At 44.3% G+C, this 19,174-nt stretch overlaps 1 protein-coding gene across 6 annotated transcripts in view; it reads right to left on the reverse strand.

Annotated features, from left to right (window-relative positions):
• Positions 1 to 19,174, reverse strand: part of SORCS2 (sortilin related VPS10 domain containing receptor 2) — a 940,675-nt gene that overhangs the window by 174,052 nt on the left and 747,449 nt on the right. For all 6 annotated transcript variants that reach the window (XM_019553064.1, XM_019553063.1, XM_019553062.1 and 3 more), the window contains exon 6: positions 3,072 to 3,136. In XM_019553064.1, the coding sequence (XP_019408609.1) occupies positions 3,072 to 3,136 (65 nt within the window). The remainder of the gene's footprint in view (positions 1 to 3,071; positions 3,137 to 19,174) is intronic.

The raw sequence follows: 19,174 nt of genomic DNA on the forward strand, positions 1-19,174 counted from the left end.
CAGCTCAGCTTCCCTGTGGAAGGGAGGGCTACTCTAGCACCCCCAGGCTTCTGGCTTTAGCCACTGCAGGCGTGTGCCAAACACCTATCCACTTACAAACCGGTTCACTCTCTGCAGGTTAGACTAACCTGCAAAGACTGAATCAATTCAGACTCAGGCTTCATAGCTCCCCAAGCCCCACCTAGCACCGCCACTGCTTGCCCTGCACAAGGGTGGGGGCACAGCTGGCATGGCTCCCTTAGGTGAGCAGACAGGGAGGAGGGGGTTATTTTGCTGCTCACCCTGTGCAGAGAGCAATTGGTGGCGGCCAGAGTCAGTCCCCCAGGGGCTGCTGTGGCAGTGAGGGGATGCACCAGGTGGATCCCCCTTGGATCTGTGGGACATGGAGGCAGGAATTAAACCCCCTGCTTGGCCAGTTCACTTCAGGCTACTGCAGCTTCTCTGCAGCTGGGGGCTGCTCTAGTGCCCTCCGGCTCCAGGCCTGAGCCACTGCTGGCATGTGCCCACATTTCCTCAGTCCAGAGGGAATGTCTGTTCACTTGCAAATTGGTTCAATCTAGGCAGGTTAGATTAATTTGTAAAGATTGGATCAATTCAGTCTCGGGCTTTTTGAATGTCTGTCCCTAACTTTGGGGTTTTCAAATTCAAAATCCACATGTGGATATGAATTTTGAAAATGGCTACTATCATTGTCATGTCTGCATGCATGTATAGAGAGGAGGTTAGCCAAGTTAGTCTGAAGTCAAGCAGAAGGTAGGGCAAGGTAATACCCTAGAAATTAATTGGGTTAGAGAGGCATGAACTTTCATGAGCTACCTACTTTATCATAGGCTATGGCATCATGAGCATGAAAGCTCATGTGCCTCTGAATTTGTTAAATCTCTAAGGTGCCACCCTGCTCTACCTTCTTCCTGAATGCATACAGAGGTATTAACTGAACTGCCCAGCATAGCTCATGTCTAATTTAAACCAAGCAAAATAAAGGGGCAAATGATGCCTTTTTTTTAAAAACTGTGGAGAGCCCTAGAAGTAACTGGAATTATTCTCCTGAAGGAAAAAAGAGGCTTTGCTAGGGTCCTTTTAAGGTTTATGCCAGTATCTTAAGAAGTAGTAATGTCACCACACAGAAGAGTTGTAAGATACAGTAGGTTTGGGGGGAACAAATGAATTTTCTGCTATATGGATTCACTAGTCATCATTCTTGGCTGCCTTTCACCTACTCAGCCGCCTGCAGGTGGCTGCTCATTGTGCCAGGCAGATGGAGTGGGGGTGGAAGGTGACCAGGAGAGAGAGCTGGAGCCCCATGCACTGAAACAGGAGCCACCCGGCTGCAGCTTCCCCTGCCCTGGGCGGCGTAGCAAGGGTAGGGTTACCATACATCTGGGTTTTCCAGACATGTCCTCTTTTTTGGACCCCCTATGCTGTCTCTGGGTGGGTTTCTGAAATAATGTCTGGGTTTTCTGCTCTCCTAGGCTGGCTGCTTGGGGCTGGGAACAGTGGGCAAGGTGATGGTTTGCTGCGGGTCATATGCTCCCCATGTGGACTCCGGCAACCAGGTAGAGAGAGAGGGTGCATGCACAATGGGGAGCTGCTTGTGCAGCAAGGCTGGGTGGGCAGGGATCTGCAGGTCGGGAGTGAGGGGCATCAGCAGGGCTAGGCGGCAGGACAAGGGGCTGCAGGTTGGGAGTGAGGGGCACTGGCAGCTGTGGGAGGGGCAAAGGGGGCTGTGGATCAGGAGTGAGGGGCCCGGGGGATGGGATGAGTGACTGTGGGTGTGCAGGGCACTGGCAGCACCAGGGGGCTGCAGGTCAGGAGAGAGGGGCACCAACAAGGGGTTGGGGGCAGGGTACTGCAGTTTGGGAGAGAGGAGCACTGGCAGGGCTAGGGTCAGTGGGTCAGTGAGGGGCAGCAGAATGGGCAGGAATGGGCAGGAGTGGGGCACTGGCATGCCACTGTCCCCCATTATCATATTCCCCTTGCCACCCCACAGGTGTCCTCTTTTTTGGACCTGGAAATATGGTAACCCTAACTGCAGAGGCAGGGGGAGAAGGAGCTGCTGGAGGCAGGCAGAGCTGAGCAGTACCACACTGGGAGCAGCCCTGCTGGGAGGCTGTACACACCGGCTGGGGCCAGAGACTGCAGGTGGGAGCACGGTGTGGGCAGGCAGGGCTCAGGCCCATGTGGAACGCTGTGGGAGCAGCTCCGGGCCAGTTCCAATCAACTGTTTGGCACCGGCCCATGGACCAGATCCAATCAGTTGGTGGGATGGATGTGTCCTACGGGCCATATTTTTGCCCACCCTTGCTCTAGATGCACATAAGGCTGCCTTTTGAGAGAACTGAGAAATTATGCACCTTCCCAGATGAAATAAGTTCACTTTCCTGAGGTAAGAAGCATACTTTTTAGTCCAGGAGGCCACATATGCTTAGGCATCTGGCAAAATAGGCAGAGAAGTGCATTTTGGAAATTCAGGCTCTACCTCTTTAACAATTATAATTGTATGTAGGATGATCATTTAAGGAATTAAATAACCTTTCCTGGATGTAATTCCTAAGAAGAGTCACCTAAACTTTGTGATTGTGGTATCCACTTGGTATAACATGTTCTGGCTGCTAATCTATATTTAAAAACCCCAAACAAATTATGCTGAATTTGCAACACAAGCAATTTCTGGGGAAAGATGGTTAGTTTAGTAGAAATGACATATGCAGGGATTCATTCTAACAGACACTCACCCAGCACTACATTGCACTGCCAGCTCTATTTGCAAATCAGGAAAAAATGTTCAATGTTTAAGTGCCAGAACAAATTGCACTATTAATGGACTTTTTCACTGGAGCATATCATCTTGACTTCAATTTGCCTCAGAGTGGAAAACAAGTAAATTTTAAATTATACTACATTTCTATATAACAGGACAGCTTTGGAGAATACAGATAAACACAGCAAGAATCTGAGATGTGGAAAATGTATCTTCCCACCAGTTTTAAGTGTCTATAAAAAGTATTCTTTAAAATAAAAAGAATCAACAATATATTAGGACACCATTGCTAACACTGTCATTTGCATACCTCCACTGGGGTCTTGAATTTCCATATGAACCAAATCAGGATCTCCATCAACTCCAGCAACAGCCCTGTAAACATAATATAATCAAGTTATGTTGGGTCAACTACAGAATAGTAATTACACAGATGGAAAAAACAGAAGGATTTCATACATTTTTCCAGGCTTCTTATTTGGCAATTTAAAATAAAACCCATTTATAATTTTTATGGAAACGACACATTTTCTGTTCTTCGCATTATATCTGTCTTTATCTTTTCTTAGTAGAATCCCCATCTTTACAACATTCATACCTAGTATATACTAATTTCAACTGGAGAAAGGAACAGAATATACGTGCAACTCCTGACCAAATGGGTTCTTATTGATAGAATCCTAATTTAATCCATTTTAATCACACATTTGATACACAAGTGCACACATCTGCCATGCTGAATAAATAGCACATCTTTTTTTAACTAGATTTGGCATTAAGGACCCTAGGGTCAGATTCACAGCTAACAAATATTTGGGATTATTTCCATATTATAAATATTGTAAACCTGATGCACAATTCCCATAGCTAATCAATATATTTTTTTTTTAGGTATATTCACTGGAAACAATTTCAACTTGAACAAATGAATTTAAGAATGAAGATTAATTTTCAGGAAGAAATCTTTGAATAAAATTCAGTCAGAACTCATCACTGTGTAGTTTAACTTAGACAAGGTATAATAGTGATCCAGCCTGGCTCTGTCTGAATGCTTCCAGTATCAGATTCACTCAGTCAGAAGATGATTTTCTAATCCTCAGGGCTTCCGTCTCAATCTAGGATTAGAAAAATGAATCTATGCTCTTCCTGGCTATTATAATCATTAGTAAGAAAGATTCTGCATGGAAACTTAGGTAAAAGTTTTGTTGTCACAAAGCAAAACTGAATCCAGAACACATGCTCATAGTCACATTAGCTCTGCATTGTGCATGCAGGTTAAAAAAACAAACAAACAGGACTCCATATGGAAAGTAGATATGACTTAAAAACATGTTGAGCAGAATCTAAGCAGATAAACTGAGTGACAAAGTACAATCTGGATATCATCAGTCTTTTTAAGCCATTAAATTACTTGGAATAAATCAGGCTTTTGGTCATTATTAACAATAAAATGCAAAAGGGTTATACACTCTGTTGAACTTACATCACTTTAATTAATGGCACTGATAAGACTGATTTATGAGGAAAGATTAGGGGTCAGATTCTAAGTGGCTTGTCCAGGGGTGCATACAAAAGGGAAATTTTTTCTGGGCTTGACATCAATCAGAAACAGCAACATGGCCTTCTCTCTCTCGACACCCTCAAGGTGAGGAAGAAGCTAGAAAGGGTGGGCTCAGGTCCTTCTGCAAAAGTCAGCAAGGCCGCTCACATAGCCAGTGGGTAACACATGAGGACCTCTACAAGAGGTCTACCTCCCTGATTCAGAATTCCTTCCTAAACTCCCCTGAATCCAGTCAGTCTTCAGCTCTACACAAGACCCAGGATCCAATGAGTCATGACTAAGCTCTATTAGAGCTATTGTAAATGGGTGGTGTTCACCCTGTGCTGAGGGCCAGCCCAGAAATCATGCCCTCGATACAGGTTTTTTAAAGTCACTTGCAGGAGGCCAAGTTTAGGATGCAATACAATGGTTTGGAGAGGAAAACAGGTGAAGGTGGTAAGTGAAGGAGTTGAGCTCCTTATAAGTGTAGATGACAAATCTGTTACCACCCTTCTGCCATGTACAGAATCCTGAAACATTCAAGAATAAATTGTCACTTGGAGCTGTGTGTGCACAGGCTGAGGCTATCTCCTCCCAGCAGAAATTTAGGGAATAGCTGGACCCCTGGCTCCATCCCATCATGTGCTGGCTAGCCACAGTCATATGCCAAATGCAAATTAATATCTCCCCCCACTTCCCCCACCCTGAGGCAAAGGGGAAAATAAAAACACAGTTCCTCTCATATACTGCTTCTAGGATGGTTCAAGCTATGTGCTGCCCCATATATAGAAGTCTTGCAGAAAAGCCATAATCTGGTCTTTAAGAAACAGAGAATATTATGGCAGAAAGATGTTATTTGCAGCATGGCTGTGTCTGAAATAAATGGGTAGAATTATGTGATGTGAGAGAAAGTGATAAGTCAAGTCAGGAAATTATTGAGCCTTAAACAAGAAAAAAGTCTTACTTCTGCTGTGAAATTAATCTAACACAGAATATATTCTGGTATACTGAGGACAACATACCACGCACGACAAGACAGTTTAATGATGGAATAGCTTTTTAAGGGTGCATATGAATAGAGGGGAGAATCCTCCACCATTTTCACTGGGAAGACCAATTCTATTTCTGCAAATATTCACAGCATACCAAATCAACCATGATATCACTTCAGTAGCTGCTTTTCATTGAAAAAGGAAGACGTTTGTTGAATATGTTAGTTTTTAACTGGACCCCATGCAGCTGGGCAGAGAACTAGCAGAAACTTCAGGAGCTGAAATTTTCCAAGACTCAACTAGAGATACCAATCATCATCAATAATGCAAAGATTGCTTTTCAGGGCACTTTAAAATAAACTCTTGTATCCATAATTTATCACCTATGGTTTTAAAAGCGCAGTTGGAAATGTTTGTTAATATTGTTAGCCTTTTCAAACTCCTTTGAACATCCCAAAATTACTAGAAGTCTCCTGACAACTTAGTTCCTCCTAAGTAAAATAAAGTTTATATCTGTACTGTCTGTTTTCACTTCCACTGTAACCCTTTAATGCCAAAATTTGTGACTGATCTGTTTTAATATGGATTGAACTGACATTTAAAGTATAAAGTCTCATCCCAGAAGCTCCTCCCACCTTTTAACATTTCATTTGAACAGATATGGATGTGAATCGAAGTATCTATTTTAGATTGACCAGTAAAACTAGCTTTCTTTTGTTTGTTTTTTTTGGTTTAGACACTTTTCTTGAACACTGCCAACAAAACCACCCTTCTTTAATTACACAGAGCCAATAAGCATAGATTTGATCCTCTTAACATGAAAACAATGTACTAAATTAATTAAGCTTAATAAGTAAACCAAATATTTGTGTGTAAAATAATGAATACACCTTTGGTGTGTATACATAATATGTTACAGTATTATAGCCTGTAGAATATGTAAAGAACAACATCCAGCTGACACTAATTTACCTTAGCTTGACCAAAGTGATGCTCCCTTCAGGCTCACTGATAAAAGTGTAGCCTTTATGCCATCAGGATTAGTTTTCAGTTTCAGTTATACTAAAAGAGAGCATTCATTTTCCAAAGCATAGAGAGCTCTCATTTGGCTTAATGGGTCATTGACAGACCTCAGAACTGACCTCCAAAGTATCTGATTTCATCTTAGAAAAATGTGGTCATTATGGTTGCAAAGAAAACCATTCAAACATGTAATATAAATAACACATAGTACTTGCCTAAATTTCCAGAGAGCCAGGAACAATACGTTGTAAGAGTCAAAAGCTGCAAACATTTTAATGCAGAGATCAGCTGCCTACAGCCCACGGTCTACAGCAGACCTACAAAGGGATTAGATCCAGCCTGAAAAGGTCCAGTTCCATCTGGTTTTTTCTAGGGGCACACCAATTCCCTTAGTTTGATCCAATCTCATCCACAATTTGCTAATGGCTGGCCTATCTGCTCTAGGCAGCTGTTACTGCCCATGTGGAAGACTGCTGTTCTTCCTCAGCACAGCCTCTGCTCCCTGTCATTGGAGCAGCCGAAGGGAAATAGTACCAGATGGGTTGCAAAATTTCTAGTAATGAAAAAGCCTTTGGCACAAGTTGATTCAGTAGCGCATAGCCCAACCAGCTACTTTCAGAAACATCTGATGCCAGCCATTAAAGGTGAATATAGAGATCTTGAGAGACAACTTCAAGGTGTGTGTGGCTTTGATCGTAGCATTCAACATGGTATGGTACATGGAGTTAAACTCTACAGAGCCTGATGGCATACACCTGGCAGAATGTAGCTGGTTAAATATTTATCACCAAAACTTTTTTTTTCCAAATGGAAAAAATGGGTTTTCAGTAAAGCATAATGGGTTTTTTCATAAAGCATCTGCCTTCCTCATTCAAAAAATATTATTATTTATTTGTCCATCAGCATTCTAAAAAACCAAAAAGGGTGGGGGGGTGGGAACCAGCGGTTTTTGGTTGGAAGTTTCCATTATTCAGCTGGTTTTCCCCCCCTGCACTTTTGTTTTTTTGTTTATGATGCTTAGTTCCCTTTTTTTGGTTTTGAAGTTTCATAGTTTCAAAGTAGCTAGGGTCAGAAGGGATCTGAAGAGATCATCTAGCCTGACCCCCTGCCAGAGGTAGGAATGAATGCTGGGTTCACAAGACCCCAGACATGTAATCATCCAACCTCCTCTTGAATTTGCCCAAGGTAGGGGCAAGGATCGCTTCCCTGGGAAGTTGGTTCCAGATTTTGGCCACCCGAACTGTAAAATATTGCCTTCTGTTCTCTAATCTAAACCTATTCTCCATCAGCTTGTTATCATTGTTCCTCGTCATCCCAGGTAGTGCTGGGGAGAAAAGGGCTCTACCTCCTTGCTGTTGATTTCCCCTGATGAGTTTGTAGGCAGCCACCAGGTCCCCCCTCAGCCTCCTCTTTCAAGGAGGGGATTGCTCAGAAGTCTAGAAGTTTTCAAAGACAGGATTGCTTAGAAATCTAGCTTTTCCATGGAATGTCGGGGTATTTTGTTTGTTTGTCTCTGCTGAAGTTTTAAACAGGAAAAATAAATATTTCTGTGAGAGGGAGCAGTATCGGATCTGGGGAATTCCTGGGGAACAAACCCCTGACCCAAGCCGTCTCTCTCCGTACTTAACTCAGAGGAAGAAAGGAACAGCCAGCAGCCTCATGTCGGGGGTGCATGCCAGCTCGAGATGGGATCATGCAGCATGGGAAGAGGAACCGCCAGTTTGAGACCCCAGTTTGAATCCTGGAGAGGAGAGATGGAGGCAGAGGGGCGGAGCATACCCGAGGTTCCCTGGTTTGAATCTGGGGGAGAAAAGAGAGATGTGAAGGGGCAGGGTATGCCTGGGAGTACCCTGCTGAGAGCCAGAGAGAGAGAGCAGGACCCGAAGGGGTGGGGCATGCTCAGAGAGCCCCAGCCTAGGGTCAGAAAGAGTGAGAGAGACAAAGAGGGGTGAGATGGACCCAAACTTCTGCAGCTGGAAGCTGGAAGAGGACAGCTGGAAGTGGACAGGTGAGACACACCTGGAGAAGCCCAACTGGAAAACAGAGAGAAAGAACCAGTGGGGGAGAGGCACGGTGAGCCTGGGGATACCCTACTGGGAGCTAGAGGGAGAGATCTGCACATGGAAGGGCATTGTGCACAGTCTCCACCCTGAACCAGTGAGGGAGAGAGAAAGGGTGGAACCATGGGCCGGGAAGTTAACAGTCTTGGGGGGGTGGGGGGAGAAAGAAATTCTGCAAAACAGAGAAAAGAGAACAAAAAATTAAGAAGTTTTGTTGAAGCTGCAAAAAAACTGGTCAGGAACTATATATTCTCATTTTGTTTAATTTTTCTTGAACTCTAAGTTTTACCCTAAAGAGATCCTCAGGGTTAAAGTGGTGTAAGGAAGGGGTGCAGGGAATGGTGGAGCCCCATATTTCCAAATAGTCACATGCTGCGGTGCTGTGCCTGTGAGATCACATTTCTTCTGTTTGTCTTCTTGTAGAACATCCTCTCGGAAATATTAAAAATCATTATTGAATATAAAAGTCATGGCAGGAGAGATATTTTCATCTGGGAGGGGGTAGAAAGTGGTAACATAAGCGCCCTTTTCCCCTATAAAGCAGAAGAGGAAGATGTCATCATGTAAGGGCCATAAGCTCTATAGCACCTACAGTCAACGATTTCCTACACGGCTCTACTGTGTAGCTTCCTAGACATGGTAAAATATACAAAATGTTACCAATATCAGAAAAGTACCAGTGCTTACATAATCATAATTTGATTTACAGGAATTAATTCAGATCAACAATTACAAGCAGTTAACTTGGCGCAACACAAATGGGAATCAATCTGTGACAAATGATACCGTCCAACATGATGTTGCCTTTGGATACTATACCCACGCAGATAGTACTTCTGTATTTTAAGAGCTTTGGGTTAATTTTTACAGAGAAGGGCAGAGTTACTTTGTTTGTTAAACTGATTTTATTCAAGTGAAGCAGAAACCAGGTAGCTAATCAGGTGGAATTTGTTATAGATATTCAGTTTACCTTCTCTAATTAGGTCCCTCAAAAAACCCAGATTCGTATCAAATACTATTAAATATTTTATACAATTCATTTTGATAATGAAATAATAAAATGAATATTTCATTTTGATAATGAAATAATGAAATTGCCTGATAATGAAAAAAAGATCCTTCAGTATGCCATTCCTAACACTATAAATAAAAAAAACACTTACGCCTGTTACATCAGGACCCTAAAAAGGCCCACTGAAAATTAGCCAGTCTTTTCTGCCTGTCCTGCGTTAATTTTAAGCTTATCAGAACATCAGTAGGTTCTAAATTTGGAATGTAAACTGGTTTTCAGTAATTCAAACTGTCAGCTCAAGGGCAAAGCCCTGCTTAGAAATCCAGTCAAAACAGCATTATTCATGGCTTACTATAGGACTGCCAGATCAAAAACTATTGTTACTAAATACCATACCAGAGGGATTTTTTTTTAAACTGTGTTGCAATGTCTATTCTGATTAGCTTTAAAGGATAAAGGCTTCTGGCAATCTGAGTTACTTGGAGAGACGAAAAGAATAATTTGATTTACACACATTAATTATATGATTCAGTTATGACCAATTTTATGTTTCAGACCCAGCAAGTAGAATTCTTTATGTCATCTTTTAAAGTCCTCCTGTCAACTACTCATTCAATGATCTATCCAGCCAGTCCCTCAGCTGTACCTTTTATGCTCCCCATGCCTAAGTGCTTTGAAATGAAAATATTCTCCCAGTCCATCACACCTAAATACCAACGCTAGAGCTCGTTGTCATATTCATCATCAAACAAAATAAAAATATATATTGCCCTAATTGATCGAGTCAAAAGTAAGAATGACTGTCCATTCCAATTCTTGGCTTAATGCACAAAAGCTTTTCATGCAAAATCCAGTGTTAAAGAGTCAGTGAAATCCTCTTTCCATTTTCTTCCCCTTCAGGGCATAACATCTCTGAAATCCACTCTTGCACCTGGCAGTTGAATAGCCAGGAACTCACTACATTTGACATTAATAACTACAGCTATGATTGATTACTCATATGGGATTTCATGCTCAGAACTGAACTTTGGTCTCGAAACTGCAACAGCACTACACAAATCAAGCCATCATTTTTTTATTTATTTTTTTTTACCACTCATGAAAATAAAGAACCTTTTTTCTAAAAAAAAAAATCTATCGCATAGGATCCACATATTCCAACAAGATTAAGAAAATAATTCTTTTGGGCTCTGGATATAGTCACAAAGAAATGTTTTTTCCTGCTTCTAACAGAAAATGTAATGGGCCTAATTTTGTAGCCAGTGATTACAGATCTTGCTTGGGTGAAGTCAGTCTTTTTGTAGAGAGAGAGAGTGCACAGGCTGTGCAGTATTTCTGTTACTTAAACTCTATTTTAAGAATGTTCAAGGAACTGACTCACTGCATGTAGAAAATTTGCTGCCCCTTCCGCCTGGGGTGAATATCACCCACTGTGAGCAAGGACTGCAGAACCAACTCCAATGTATGGCAAACGAGTGAAAGGAATCACAAACCACAACATTCCTGCCTCTGAGGACAAAATATTATTTACTTTTGTTTTAAAGATATTGAATTCTATGGGAATGGAAGATGCTTAGACTCTTGCAGAATCAAGCCCAGGGCATGCACTCAGTGCCACTCTAAGGTAGCCTGACTTCCTTATTTCTAGGAGTTGGGCTGTGTAGAATAGGATCAGTTCCATATTTATTACCTTCTCTTCTCTTCCTTTCCCTCATACCTCCTTTTTTCTTCTCTCTTTTTGCCCTCAGTGGGCACAGAGTTATTACTCTGGAGTTTATTGCTCCCAGGCACGTTGTTTGAAAGGCTCAATGTGCTGCAGAGCTGGCTCGGGCACAAGGATGCTTTAGTGCAGGGCTAGCTGGCAGGCAGCCCCTCGCTGACACACTCTCATGCCCCAGCCAGCTAGGGCTGCTACATGCACACTGCTGCAGAGTAAAAAACTCTGCAATAGGATAATACTTGTATTTACTGGTACAATCTTGCTGCAGATTTGCAATTAGTTTACTTTAACCTAAGAGGGGCACACATGCAGATATGCAATGTGTATCAAGGAGCTAGCTAGTAAACACTTTGTGTTGATGCATCCAGTAAGTGATATTAATTCTTCTGCACAGATACTTTGCAGTATTTCTTCATCCCTGTTAACAGTTCAGGGGCAGAAGCAGACAGGACCATCCCTGGGGGAGGCACAAACCGAGGCGACCACCCCAGGCCCCACACTTCTGGGGGCCCCACAGAGCCAACTGTAGGACCCGCCTAGTGCTGGTGACTCCACACTGCCGCTGGCTTTACGTCCAGCTGCTCGACCCCCCGCAGCTTCTTTGTGTCCAGGCTCAGCATAGGCTGATTTGCCCCGGGCCCTTCACCGTGCTAGGATCCTCCCTGGAAGCAGAGTTGTCTGCCCATGGTGGGTGGGCGCTGAACTGCTTTGAAGGACTCAGCAAGTTCTTTTGCCTCTTAAGCTCTTGATAGGCTTTTCCTGACATTTCTTACTGAGTAGTAAATCTTCTTGGAGAACAGAACATCTGTTTGCAGAAACTGTGATATGTTGACTTTTTTTTTCCCTAGAGTCAGGTAAGGAGTCAAAATACAGAAAAATATAGAATGAAAAGTTACAGAAACAGATTAGTTTGGAGATAATGGGTGCATCTACACATGAGGTTATGTCACTGTAGCAACGCGCTACAGCAATGTAGTGTTGGCGGGCACAAACCATGATGCTGTAGCTATGTTGCCATAGCAACATGCTCCCTCAGTATAGCACATTGTTACGGCAATGGAGCAGCTTAAAATAACCGTGAACCACCGCATGGTGCAGTCTGGTCTGTTACTGTGCTGTTGCTTAGTACTTCCAAAAGTACTAAATAATGGCACAGTAGCAATGGCACTGTAGGGGCATGTGCAGATGTGCCCACTGAAAGGTAAAACTGACGTTTTTTAGGGTTACCATACTTCCAGGTTTTCCCAGACATGTCCTTTTTTTTGGCCCCCTTCCTTTGTTTGGGCAGGTTTTTAAAATGCAAGCAAATGCTCAGGTTTTTGCTCTGCCTCTGCTTTTCCCTTGCACTTGAGGCTTGGCCGCTTGGGGCAGGGGGCAGAGGGGGAAGGTGACTGGCTGTCAGGAGATCACATGCTCTGTACATGGATCCTGGCAGCTGGTCGCAGGTAGGGGAGACAGAGAGACAGCATGTGCACGCGCACATGTGCTGCGAGGGCAGCAGGGCTGGGGGGGAAGGGGGCTACAGGTTGGGAGTGAGGGGCACTAGCAGGGCTGGTGGGGTAGGGGGCTGTAGGTTGGGAGTCAGGGTCAGGGCTGGGGTACAGTGGATCAGGGGTGAGAGGCAGCAGCCAATTTTGGGGCTTAGGACTGAGGGCAGAGACAGGACACAGGCACACCCCACCAGCACACCTCTTCTCCCTCGCCCCTCCTCCTTCCCCCCACAGGTATCCCCCATTTTTATACTGGAAATAGGGTAACCTTATTTTAACTGAAATGCGAAGTTTTAACATTCCAAAACAAAAGGTCAATATGAAATGACAGTTTGAAATGCGTGCTAGCATGGCATGTTTAGTCAAAATATTGATTTAAAAATAAACATTTAATATTAAATCAATATTTACAAATGGAACACTTCACGTATTTAAACATGATGCTTAAAAAAGCTAGGAGAATTTTTCAAAATTAGTTTTTCCTCTTGAAAAGTTCTAATTTTTTGTAAAAAACACCACGCTTTCCAAAGAATAAATTGATGTCAGAAAATGTTTGACCCTACTGCTAAAGAGAAACTCAAAACAGCCATGTCACTTCTGTCCCAAACTGGATCTTTACTCTCATTCATTGGAAAAAATGGATTCTAACCATCTTTGCTTGGGGTGTGCTTAATAGGTCAGGCTTAGTGCAGCTCTTAAGCGGCATGCACGGAGCCTGAGCTAGTACATGAGGCATGCTCCACGGCAGAACTCCTGGGTCTGGCGCAGAGGTAGTGTGTGTATGACCTTACCATCCTGATAGCTGTAATGTCTTTTGTTAACAAAATAAGTTGATGTGATTAATAAAGAAATGGTAGGCTAAATTCCCTACTGGTGTAACTGGACCTAGTGCGACATGTCCAGACCCCAGAAGTAGCCTGGATGCACCTTTGAGACACACTCCCAGGGTGCTTCCACACAGTTGGGGTGCCCTTCTGTTCCAGTGTGGAGTCTGCTATCTGCTGCTTGATTACTGAGAATTAGCTGAGATGCACCAGAGGCCAGCTCCTTTGCCTGTGGTACCCTAGCCCTATCTATCTCACTGGGGCTTTGCCAGCCAGGGCATTTTGCTACCTAACAGGATCATACCCTTGTCTGGTCATTTGCTCATAGAATGACCATGTCTGCAGAGTGAATACTCTGGAATCACAAGCATCACTGACAAGTAGTTTATAAAAATATAACGACTGGATTGATTATGAAAACAAGGGCAAACATTAGAGATCAGTAACCATATGCTGAGATATAAGAATAAACCAACAACAAAAAATTATCGTAACCTGTTCTTACCCTGCACCTTAAGTCCAAGGATGTAGACCCTACCTAGGCTAAAAAAGCAGACCCTGCCACTGGCCTTTTTGTCAGGGCCTCCTACAAGTTCTCCTGTCAGCTTCTTTACTCAGCCTCTGGGCTGATGGACTGCAGCCTGCCCTGTGCCTAGGAAAACTGAAGACAAAGCCATGTTCTTGAAGCCGGCAAAGTAGTTTTCTCTCTGGCTATTCACATAAGTTACGCCTCATGAATTCTGAGGGAGCAAACACCCTATGCATATAATTTCCATGGTCCCACCTCCTCCCCTGCCAAAGGTACATGTTTCCTAGACCAGAAATTTTTCCTGATCTAATTAGGACCAGGGGGATATATGCATCCTTTCAGGCATGGAGATTTGCTAATCCAATATACTGTCTCTCTTCCCCCCAGTAGCTTGGCTAGCCAGGTGTTATATTTTATGGTCCCTTCTTTTAAAATGCAAATTCACCCTTGTCTGGCCAAAGCCTCAGAGCATGTCCCCATGGGTTGATAAATGATTCAAGGAAATTGTTAATTCCAAGCCATTACCTCTTCTAAGTGTGTACAGGTGGGGGTTACTTAAGTAAATCAGCATTGTAAGGATATATCAAAATTACATTTATAGCAAATACTACAATGTATGGAAACATAAAGAAGATAAGGTTAAATGTAGTTTGACAATCCTTTACATAGAGACTATACATGCCACATTAGTAAAACAAACTCAGGAAAGCATGCCAGACACTCCACAGCCCCTTAGATTTATGACACATAACTCTTATTGATACCACTGGGGTTTAACCTATTTATACCATCAGAGAGTTTTAGCCCAATTTAATGAGAGAAAGTTCTATACCTGAGAGTCTACAAAGACATCTAAATGAACGTTGTAACTCCTGAGAGGCAGGTAGGTAGTGATCATGCATAAGGTGGGGGGTCTGGGGGTGGAACTGAGTGAAATCCTGCAGAATACAGTATAAAACATGAAGAGTTATACTTGAAAGCAGTCAGCCCCTACTTTTTATGTTATCCCATAATGCAAGTACAAAAGGACACTTCATTAAATTCACAGCATTCACATTTATAATTAAACAAAGGGCATGCTTCTTCATACAGTGGATGGTCAGCCAGAGATGTGGCCACTGCTGTAGTCACAGAATCACATACAGTAGAGAGATTTTGTTTGTTTTTAAGAGCTCGAGAATATTATACCCCATTGTACTAGCAGTCACACATGCTAACAGAAGCTTTTTTGGATTAAACTATCAGTGGGGTAAATGGCATAGCTGTATTGACGTCAGAAGCTACACTTTATGAAGACCTGCCTAACCAAAATCTACTGCTTCGTGGTCAAAGTAGCATGGTCCTGCATGATACTTTTGTCTTATACAATTAATTAGGGTTTATTTCACCTTCCTTTAAAATGCCAGACATTGGGTCCTGCCAGAAGCAGAATGCTGGATTAGAGGTTTGATAGGGCTGTGAGAAGCTTCAGTCGCTGATTCGACTCCGAGGAGATTCGGCAGCTGAATCTCTGCAACTGAATTGAATCGAGAGACCTATTAATCTATCCATATCGAATTGGAAGCTTCTGAATTGATTCAGGGAGATTTGATAATTCAGCCACAGACACAGCTTTGTATCCTTTTTCTGCATATCTCAAGGTACCAGGTGCTGAGATATGTAGAAAAAGCATACATGAATGCCGAGGTGGTGGGGTGGATGGAGCATCCCATGGGAGCATGGAAGACTCTCCTGCGCGCTTGGCAGAGAACCCAGAAGTGGACCAGAAGTACTTCCAGGTCTCCCATGGCAGGGAACCCCTGCCCCCGGGCTCAGCAACTGGTGCCTCCTGGGTCTGGGGGAGCACCTAGGGTCTCCCCCCATGGCCAATCACCAAGCTGGACAAGGTGCAGGGGGAGGGGGGCATTCAGTAGTGGACACAGAAGTGGAGTGGAAGTACTTTCAGTCCACTTCTGGGTCCATTGCCAAGCACGTGCCCCTCCCCCCCACTCCTGTGGGGACACTCCATCTGCCCCACCATCTCAGCATTCACGGGCCATGCCTGGTACTTCAAGGCATATAAGAAAAACATATAAAGCTGTGTCTATGGCCAAATCACTGATTCTCCAAAATTAGAATAGAATCTTCAGATTCGGCTGAATTGAATCAGGACAGTGATCCAAATCAGCAAATCAAATCACTGTCCCTCAAATCAGGCTGAATCCAAATCCAAATTGAATACTGCTTGCTTTGCAGACCCCTATTGTTTGATGGAAAGAGTATGGTAAAACCTCTACTCCAGCAATCTATACTATACTTCTAAAAACTGAACAGAGATCACTGCCCCATGGCTCTTCCCCACCACTGCCACCACCACCAGTGCCACCTCCAGGCCACCACAGGCCTGCAGGGCTGTGACAGCGGGGAGAAGCCGCAAAGCAGCCCTGGCATAAGCTCCAGGCAGCCACAGCCAGAAAGGCCCCAACCACAGGAAGTGTGCCTGCCACCAGGTCCTGCTTCTTCCTGGTGCCCAGAACCAGCTTCTGTTGCTCATTGTGGGTGGGAGGTGGACAGAGCTGCCTCTCTCTGTCTCCCTCTCCCTGTTCTTTCCAACCCAACCCATCCCGCACCTATAGCACATCCAAGCATCTTATACCTGCTCCTGGCCTGCGCACTGCAAGCAGTGCCAGGATCAGCTGCGGATGCAGCCAGCAGGTTCCTGTTGGGGATTGAGGCATCTGCCCAAGCTCCCCCCATGGGGTAGAAGGGTGACCCAGAGGCAGTACTGGTGGCAGCAGGGGCCCAAGCTGAGTTAAGCTGCTGCCTATGTCCACCCCAGCTCCCTCCAACATAGGGAGAGTTGGTGGGCTGTTGGGAGTGGGACGGGTGGTGGTGGTGCTGACCCACCCAGCCTGCAACAGCTCACCAAAACTCCCTATATGACCCATGGGCCCAAATAATTCCCCACCCCTGGCTTAAATCTTGTGGCAGCCATCTGACTTGAATGTAAAAATGAAACCTATGAACAAATCAATCTGTAAAGGAACTTCGATGGCGCTTCAAAGTCTCAGTATTTATATATACTGTGAGTCTGTTGCAGCAATGTAGGAAACCTACTTATTAAGGAAAACAGCTAAGTGCGCGCTTACCATAAAGCCGGTGATTAAATCTTACTAAATTTGTGAATGAGGCTACCTTCCTTAAATCAGGCCCCAAGTTACAAGAAATGCCATCTGATTATTTAAGAGCTAGACAGAATTCAGATTCATTTTTGTAATGTAGTGTGGGTATTCAGTTTGTCATAACATTATGGTGTTGAAGCAAAAATAAAGTCCCATTACTTTTTTTTCCCCCTAATCGTTATAGAGCTTGATAGTAACCAAAATATAAAATCAAAGTGGCAGACTGGTGAGGCCATTTTAAATATTTAATTAAAGACAATCAGCCAAATTCTCTCCAGATTTATACCCTAACCAGTCCTGGAGAAACATGGGGAATAACATGGGGAGGAAAGCCTGTCACCTTAGAACCAAGCATGAGCATGGTAGGGGACCAGGCAGCTGCTGTTGATGCCCCAGGTTTTAGTTGTGTAGATGTTTTATGTAGTTAATATCCCTGAATTGCATTCCTGGGCACCTTACTTGATTTGCTTAAGGGATGTGCAGCATATTCAGCTGGTTATGGAAGGGCTGACCTTTCCACTTGTGTTCCAATTACCAAAACTAAGCAGGCACTGTGTGATTGGGATTTTTGAGGGATAGTGTGGAATGATTGACCTGCAGATGTTACCTGTATACCTGATGTGACTGAGTGTCTGTGGGTGGGTCTGTGGATCTCTGTCTGTAGAGTGCAAAGTGTGAGTCTAATGTTTCATTCAGAGTGCTTTCAAGTTAGAGAGAATGCGAGTGAGTGTGGTTGCCCAGCAATGGAACAGCACAGCACCATCTGGCAGTGGGACTCAACTTCTGTTCCTGAAGGATCACTACTGTGATTGCCTTGTGTCTTTACATTCTCATCTCCCTTTGCTCTCAATAATAACCAGTTTTGTTTAATAACCTTCTGTGCGTGAAAAATCATTTAATCTGCGGACTGGGCTTCTAGCTTGCTCTGAAGAGCCCAAAACCCAAAGCAAGTCAGCTTGGGCCAACTGGCCCAATGTACCATAGGGTACATTCTATTCAGCCATCCCTTTTTTCAAGAGAGGTTGTACTGCCTGCTGATATTTTCACTCTAAGTGAAAATATTAATCAGCTGATTGAGACATGCCCCTCTCTGGTCAACGTTGTGGCTCTGGCTTCAGCTCCCATCTGGGGTTGGCTCCTTAGCTGCTGCCTACAGCCAGAGCAGCTGCCCGTCCCTGGTCCCTGCTGCCATTCCGATAGCCTGTCATCTCTCCCCTGCAGCCTCTGCTCCCTGATTTGCCTCTTTCCCTCCCTCACCTACCTTTACTCCACACCAGCAGGCTCTGTCGATGCTGCAGCCTGAGGCACCGAGAATGGCTCCAGCCTAGCCCCATAGCAGCCCACATGGCTGCAACAGGCTCTGGGCTGGGGCTATGCTCTGAGCAAGGGGAAGGAGGGAAAGGGGGGCTGGGGCATTGGGAAGTGGAGGAGCAGAGGTTGAAGGAGGAGGGGGAGAAACGGGAGCAGAAACAAAGGGGGAAGAGGGAGCCAGCCCACAGCAGCAGGGTTGGGGGGCAGGCAGGGGGCAGAGGGGCAGGCACAAGCAGGGGGCAAGCTGCTTTAACCCCTGCACCCACACTGTCTTCCCCTTTGCAGCAGTGTGGGGCATTAATTAACAATGACCCTCCAATAATTAGATTCTGTACATGGAAAATGATAACAAGTTTATACATTTTCCATGTACGGGAGTTTGTCTCAGATTCAAGTAAATACAGTATCTCTTACGTCTGAATGTCCCCACTGTTACTAGTGAAACATGATATAACAAAATTTTGGAAGCACCATAAACTGTGCTGAAAACAGGGACCACCTTCTACAGGATCACAAATGCAGCAGGAGTCAGGTTATAACTCTGATGGTGCAGACAGAAGTTACATTTGTGCTATCTTCAGAAGGGGGGTGGGGAAGGGGAGGGAGCTCATTACACGAGGGTTCAGATGAATGTTCTCCAAAGTGGAGCACCTTCATTAACTTCTGTCTGCTTGCACCACCCTGGTGCTGTCTTCACAATGGGAGGGGGAGAAGGGAGGGGAGGGAGTTCTGTCTGGGGTTTGCCCAGCCT

Source organism: Crocodylus porosus, unplaced genomic scaffold, assembly GCF_001723895.1.
Source record: "Crocodylus porosus isolate Cpor-Errol unplaced genomic scaffold, CroPor_comp1, whole genome shotgun sequence".
In the NCBI taxonomy this organism is placed as follows: domain Eukaryota; kingdom Metazoa; phylum Chordata; order Crocodylia; family Crocodylidae; genus Crocodylus; species Crocodylus porosus.